We start from the raw sequence: 7490 nt of genomic DNA on the forward strand, positions 1-7490 counted from the left end.
ATGTTCCTCTTCCCACGCGGATAATGTGTTAAATCAACACAGCAATTTTCGTTTCTTCAGCGGTTTTCAGAATGGAAAACTGTGTGCTGCTTTCTCGACCTCCTTATTCTTAGAAGAAACTTTATGCACGTTTCTCGTCCTAAAGCTGCTTTCATCTAGGCCACTTGAAATAAACTTATCTACATTGGTTTATGTTTAGATATAAAATGATTATGAGTCTTTTTATTCAATAATACAAGCTTTTGGGAGACTTAATTCTTGATGGTTATGAAAGCTTTTATAGTTTAGAATTCGATTCTTGTTATTTTTATTGTTTTAAATAGAATTTGAATTTCATTATAAGTAAGCAGGTTCGTACAATGTTGTTTCAAGTTTAAAAGTATTCTTGAAGAGGAAACGTGTTAAATATAAAGTCATAAGCGGTAACGACTTGTTACATAGTGCCAGGACAGTATGGTGCCCTTATTTTTCAAGGCTAGAGGGCACAACTGTTAGTCTTCCTAGCGCTGACAATTTTATTTTTTTTAATTTTTTTTCTTTCAGGGTTTCTAGTTCAAAGATAGCAATCAATCATGGCATCAACATATATGCAAATAGTATTGATGATATTGCATAGAAACAGGGCCAACATAATACTTAAGACAACCGTGAAACTAGATTCTAACTATTGTTGGAGAAGAATCTGGCTGACCCACTGAGGAAGATTTAGAAGCCTCCATAATCATTGGTGTCTGTTCCAAACAGCTCTGGGTATCATCATTCATCATCCCAATTGTCATCTTATCCACTTCTTCTTGTGTATATATATGGATCTTGGATACCACATCATTGAACTCACTGCAGCCAAAAGGGGAATATGCATATTTTAGTATGTATCACCCATAATGTTAGATAGGAATTAAATAGGTATCACTTATCAGGTTCTGTCCCATCAGTAAATGAATATGTCAAGGTGATGGCCAATGACAACTCAGTAAAAGGTGGCAAAGCAGCATTTGAAAAAATAGAAGTTGAGTCCAGGAAGATGACTACTTACTGCCATGGGTCATCCCCAACAACCATAATGTCATTTTCACTGTCAGTGTAAAGGATTCTCCATCCCTTATCAGGATCTCTTAGAAGACCTTCCATGCCAAATAGTCTCTCTAGTTCACTCAGCAGGTCATTGTAGCTGCTCAATCTTGAGAGATCAATGGCCCTTCCAACTAAGCTACCTTGCTTGTGGACCTTCATTCAGTTATGTTACATGGGTGGACAAATTGTCAAAGGAAGAGAAAAAGGCATTATTACAATATAACTCTGTTGCTATCATCTCTCACCTTTGTGCAACTTCTTTTAGCAGAGTTCTGTGAATTTTGGTTGGTAGTTTCCCCGGACAAGGGAAAACCAAATAGTTTACAAGCATTCACCTTCCCCTTGAAAGTGTCATCATTTGGAATCCTCATGTTTGCCCCTAAAGAAGCAGCACCAGAAATATTGTCCTGTAGCTTCTGCTCATTTGGGGTTGTGTGATCTGACCGTCCAACTTCATTTCTCATGATCCCCGGCTGAGTAGAAGGTGTGTTAAATGGGAAATTCTCCCGTTGGAAATTAGTTGGTTTAGAGCACAACAAGCTGCTACCTTGACCAGGTTTGTGAATATCACCATAAGGAAAATATGCAGTTTGAAGAACTTCTGGTCCTGAAGAGTGAAAGTTAGGTTTGGTTGCTTGATGCAGGTTGTAATTTGTGCTACTGATATTGGGTTTGCCCCAAGAACCAAGGTTTATTAAATCAGCCTTTCCTGTCAGGGATCTCAATGGACATATTTCTTGACCTTGCAAGACCTTGGGAAACCTGTTAGTTTCCGCGAAGCCTGCATAACTAGAAGGGTGAACCCTCAGAAGCTCAGCAGCAGTAATCTTTCTTAGTCCAGTTGATGCAAGATTAGGATGACTTGTAGACCTGATCTCAAATTCTGGCTGCTTAGTTATTGTGTCACATCCATAATATAGTGACATAAAACCTGTATTTTCTTGACCTTGCAAGACCTTGGGTGATCTTACAGACTCCTCAAAGTCCATAAACCCACTGCCTTCTGCTGCCACCCCTTCCATCCAGAAGCCACAAAAGAAATAAAGAAGAGAGGACAATTAGGAGGCATTAAGTTCACTGAATTATGCTACTTTAGCTATCTCAGCATTAGGATTCATACCAGTGATGGGGTGACTAGGTGAGGCCGCCTGCAGACCTGTCCGCAGTTTCTTCAGCCTTCGGGAAGATTGAATGCTCAATGGAGGGAGGGAAGCAGAAGGATCAATCTCCCAAGGAGATACTCTATCTTCATGATTAGTCTCAATATCTTCATCCCATCTGACCTGTTGAGTATCACAGCATGCTTATATTAACCAAGCTGTCACCATTTGGTCATTGATGTATCAAATAAAGTGGCTTCACAAAATTTCAGTTTGTTTCTATTAAATGTACTCTAAATACAGGGACCAAACAACTAAGAATGTCGATACCAAGCTCTTTTTTTAAGTTCGGTTGGTAAAGTATATGCTTCACTGGCAAAGTTGGAAGAGAACAAAATCCAGGGCAAATGCTAAATGTATAATAGTATGTTCAAAACAATACTGCAGAGTGTATAAAGAAAAATAGAAAATGTACCATCAAGCACCTCCATTTAGATTTAGGCCATTTATAGGGATCCAAATCACTCATTCCAGTCACTATACCACCACTACACCTGCAAGACACGAAGATGATATCATATTCCTCACACGATATTTTTTGGTTCAAGGAAGACAATGGTTAAAGATTTATAACTGTGCTGTAGTTGACCTTCTTTCTGGAGATTCATCCATTTCAAATTTCATTTTGAATCTTGTCCCGATGGTCACTGGATTCTTGATGCTTTTGACATATTTTTGGTAGTGGACAACAAAATCTGCATGACTTGCTCTGTATTATACCAAATAAAAAACGTTACCAATTTATTGCGAGATTCATACGCCAATCATTAGTCCGCTGAAATCCTTATCAAGCAAGAAACAGAACTATTCATAAGAACATAAAACAATATAACAAAAAAAACATAAAAAGTTACAGGTCATATGGACAGATTCTGATCATCTGATGAAAGAAAATTGATAAAAGATGTATTTATTAAGATGAAAGAAAAGATTTCTTCATTAAGATCAAGGAAAATCTGTTTGTGTCAGATCCCACACATCATAAGGAGTTTCACTTCACTAGTCCATTCCTATCTTAGAAAGTATTTTGGGCAATACTCAGATGATTGATAGAGGGGAAGCTTGGAGCAGTGGTAATGCTCTTTTATGACTGAAAGGTCATGAGTTTGAATTCGAGAAACAACCTCTTTGCAAATATGCAAGAGTAAGGTCGTGTGTATAGATTGCCATCACCCCACCCTCGCAAGTTGGGGTTTAATGGGAAGGTGACTTTTTTTTTTTTACTGAGATGATTGATATGGATATATTGGCTGATAAAGCCTACTTGCCTATGAACATTAAATCCCTTGGCTGATATGGATGGAAAGCCCTAAACTGGATTTGTCTGTTATAGTCACAGCATCACATTGGAAAAATAGCAGACAACTAGGAGACATTTAATAAACATGGGGGCTAAAGGAACTACTTGTTATATCTAAGTCTCAAACAAATGTTGTTACTGGGTAAACATCCGCTTCAATAGCTATCCAAGATAGTCACTTTACTTTGTTCTCCCTAACTAACCATGTCAACTTCAATAATACTATCACTCTCAGTATGCAAGATCCAAGCTAATTTTTTTGACTAAGAGTTATTACAAACTGACAGATAAGCTATCGGGGATTTGTAAAAATAAAATGGGTTGGATTTTCGCTGATATTATACATCTATGCCACCTTGCTGTTATCATGGCATACATAAAATTGATAGAAATAACAGGAAACCAGTGTTTTATTTCATCTATAATAGCCACAACAAAATGAAAATCAAAGGCTAAATAGTTAGAGTGTGAATTTCATACATTTGGCTAAACAACAAACAAAAATAAAATCTGACCCATTAAACTAGTTAGTACCTTGGACTGTAGAAAACATGAAACATGCTTTTTGCGGATATAGCATTAGCCACAGAAGAAAGGAAATTGGGATAACAACTCTGGTTACCAACAATGGATTCAGGGAGACCGTTTCTCGGTCGAGCAGCTCTTCTGATTCCCAATCTCAATTCTCCATTTTCACCCCTACAATGAAATTAGTGACCAGTAAGGTACTAGATTGATAGACTCCTCTTCCTTAGAGACAGGTATAAAGAATCTCAAGTTGGTATCCGGATACTATTATCACTCATTTTTCATGCTTTCAACATAAATTCTACGTTCTCATGTACACAAGAAGTCAGGGGTTTAGACATTTGTTCTATGTGAAGATTTTTTTTCCAAGGATTCTTTTTGCTAGTTTGTTACTTTATTTGGCAGTTGATTATTACTTTCTGCTAAATATATAAACATGAAATTGATTGCAAGATCATTACATAAAAATCTGTCCTACACAGATTAATGCCAATTTAAAAAATTCACAGTTCATCATATATATATATATATATATATATATATATACATATTCACCTTAGAAAGAGCACTGCATCGCCAGATATAAGATTCTTTTGGCTAACAAAAATACTCCAGCCAGTAGTGAGCAGATGCCGCCTTGGCTGACCTGACAAAAATTACCACATGCACTTTCTGTATCATTTATAGTGAACATTTGAAGCCACTCAGACACAGTTTTTTTGTTTCAATTACCTCTGTAAATATGGCGAAATTTCCATTCCACACCATGCAGGTCTTTTGCAACAAGCTCTTGAGAGGGTCTTTGCTGCTTATAATCCTGTGGTAAAAATAAAAGGAATTCATCACCTTCAGGGAGACTATAAATTCAACATTTTGAATAGTCTTATGTTAGAAAATATCAGTGCAAACTAGAGCACGGTGTCACACCAAAGGAGGAAAACAGTCTTCAGCAGCTCTACGAGGCACAGAGAATCCCCCATGAGTGCTTGTATCAGAGGCAGTAAGCGTTTTGCAGAACATGTGAGGGGTTGATTTTGTTGGTGTTCTTCCATTTCCTTCTTCATCTGATCCCAATTCCTCAAGCTCTTTACCCTCCAAATACATCCCTGCAAACTGAAAGACAACCCAAGATTTAGAGTTACTTTATGGGATGGGGACAAAGGAGCAAATTGCAGCATCACATAACATTTCAAGCTAGTACCCTTCCTTCAATAAAGGAATAAAGTCTCACCATGAATGAAGCTCAAAGTAATAACAATCCAATTCTTCACTAGAACTTTTATACTTCCCAAGAAGAAATTCAAACCAAAGTTAACTATAGATGCACCAAAACAGAAATAACTTGACAAATGAAAACCAACCTCAGCCTGTGGAAGCAAAGTAACCTGTGTATAAACCTCATCATTCTCCTTATTGGCCTGTTGATAGAAAACAAATAAAGACAATTAAGCCAAACCAAATGAATAGAAACAATACAAGGGTGCAACTTTATATAAATTAAGCTAACACAAGTGAATCAAAGAGGAAAGAGTTCAGTGAATTTCAGTGCTCACAAGTAGTTGGACATTGACAACTCTGCAAAAGATCTGTGGCTGAAGATCATAGGTAGGCATCTCCATTGGCGAGAAGGGAGAGAAAGATGCAACTTGTTCTAAGTGACCTTGTGGAAAATAGACTACAACATTCCCTTTCTTTCGCAGGGAAGTGAGGGGTCCAGCACAAGCATGCCATAGCTCGAGATAAGAAGAAGACACACGAGCTGAAGAGGAACTAGAAGATGAACAAGTTGGAGATGACAAACAACAAACACAAACACAAACACCTTTCTCACAGTCCCCATTACAAGATGCATTCTTCTCAACCTCAGTCACTGCATCGTTCAGATCAATTTCCATGAACACCCCAAGTGTTGTTTGGTTCTCAATGGACTCAAATGGAAAAACCAAAACAGAATATTAAAAAAAATAAAAAAAGAAGATAAAGGAGGCTGAAGAGAGTTTAATCAAGTGGATTTAAAAAGGGAAACCCAGAAAGCGGAAACTGTAACAAAATGGAAAAATGAGGTCAAATCACGAAAAAGGAATCATATTTGGAGGGACACCACAAAGGTAAAAACTGGGTATGAGTGGAACCATATCAACAAAGACATGCTGGGAAGGACACACCAAAGAGGAAAAGAGAATAAGAAAAAAAAAAAGTATATTTAATCAAATCAAATAATAACAAGAAATTCAAAGTATGATTCCTCTCCCATTTGCAGGTACTGTGAAGAGGGAACAGAAGCAGCAGACAGAGACAATTGCATAGGAAGCACAGAAACAAAAGGCAAAAAAAGCCAATGTGGTAGTGGCTTTTGGACTTGGGATTGTTAGAGATAGAGAGAGAGAGTTTGTGTTTGTGTTTGTGTGTGTGTGTGTGTTGGGTGGGGGGGACAGGCCAAAGACAGTACAGAACCCACACTCCCCCACCCTCTTCTCATTTGCTTTGAGCTTAGCTTTATCCTTTCTTCTTTATTAATAATTTCCTTTCTTACTTGTGTGGGTGAGGAGGCCCTGGCCCCTCCACCAACACTCCCAAAAAGGTAAGGGAGAGTTTCAATTCAATTGATAAAACAAACTCTTAATCTTAACCACATTTTTTCCTTCCCTCATAATTTTAAAGAAAATACAATCAGATAACTTAAGGCAATGAATGACACAGTTTAACTTGATTGTTAACAAGTTAATTAGCCAACCATAAGTAAAAAAATAAAATAAAATAAATTAAATTTGTTTCACCCCCACTTGGTTTGATTTAGAGGTGTGGGATATCAGACAAATAGGTTCATTAAATGAAAGTAAAGAATAGTGTAGAGAGTGTGTAGTGTGGGTTTTGTTTGGCAGCAACTAAGGTGGGCGTGTTGTTAGTTGTTAGGAGTTAGGACTCTTCATCAGTTGCTCAGACTTCAGACTGAGGAGCCCTCTCTCTCTGCATCCTTTACATATCTCACGTCTCATCAACTCTTCTCTTTTTTACATATTTTATAGTTTTCATGTTTTCAACTGCATCTTACGCGCCTGCAACTTTCTTACCTACTTGTCCTCCTTTTATGTGTGTTTCTCTTTCGCAAAAATAGACCCTTCATCCTCATCACTTTTTTTTTTTTTTTTTTTTGTTAGTAATGTCATGGGTATTCCTTCAGCTGTAACTTAAGGCTAATTTCCATTGAGCATTGTTGTATCCTTTCATGCGGCTCTTTCAAATTTTTTTATTTTTTTTTTATTTCAAGGGTTCGAACTCAAGATTTTTGATTAAGGGAATGTGTGTTTAAAACCTTTGAATTCCATGTAATATATAATAGAGATTAGTTTTTGTTATGTTGTAAGATATAAAAATATCACTTACGTACATATAAAAATATGTGAGTCCGTTTACCAAAATAAAATAAA

At 37.0% G+C, this 7490-nt stretch overlaps 1 protein-coding gene across 5 annotated transcripts; it reads right to left on the bottom strand.

Annotated features, from left to right (window-relative positions):
• Window positions 1-427: 427 nt before the first annotated feature.
• On the bottom strand, window positions 428-6489 carry LOC133299499 (auxin response factor 4). Of its 5 annotated transcripts, none has more exons than XM_061498967.1 (12): window positions 5616-6489; window positions 5424-5480; window positions 4990-5175; window positions 4795-4879; window positions 4618-4708; window positions 4069-4233; window positions 2824-2943; window positions 2650-2728; window positions 2195-2357; window positions 1320-2077; window positions 1037-1227; window positions 428-837 (listed from the first exon to the last, which is right to left on the bottom strand). In XM_061498967.1, the coding sequence occupies exons 1-12, from the start codon at window positions 5955-5957 to the stop codon at window positions 654-656; spliced, it is 2421 nt and encodes an 806-aa protein (XP_061354951.1). In that variant the 5' UTR covers window positions 5958-6489; the 3' UTR covers window positions 428-653. The 5 variants fall into 5 exon arrangements, with proteins under 5 accessions (XP_061354951.1, XP_061354950.1, XP_061354949.1 ...); XM_061498966.1 differs by having other exon boundaries at window positions 1320-2080; XM_061498965.1 differs by having other exon boundaries at window positions 1320-2089.
• Between the last annotated feature and the right edge of the window lie 1001 nt (window positions 6490-7490).

Source organism: Gastrolobium bilobum, unplaced genomic scaffold (genome assembly GCF_033153095.1).
Source record: "Gastrolobium bilobum isolate Gb01-03AN ecotype WA unplaced genomic scaffold, APGP_CSIRO_Gbil_v1 utg12016, whole genome shotgun sequence".
Classification (NCBI taxonomy): Eukaryota; Viridiplantae; Streptophyta; class Magnoliopsida; order Fabales; family Fabaceae; genus Gastrolobium; species Gastrolobium bilobum.

Bases quoted from the DNA above. Each gene is read 5' to 3' on its own strand.
- LOC133299499 (XM_061498963.1), bottom strand. From the start codon at position 5,957: ATGGAAATTGATCTGAACGATGCAGTGACTGAGGTTGAGAAGAATGCA. The intron at 1,228-1,319 runs GTGAGAGATGAT...AACTGAATGAAG, and splicing joins CTAAAAGAAGTTGCACAAAG to GTCCACAAGCAAGGTAGCTT. The intron at 838-1,036 runs GTAAGTAGTCAT...TTTTGGCTGCAG, and splicing joins GTTGGGGATGACCCATGGCA to TGAGTTCAATGATGTGGTAT.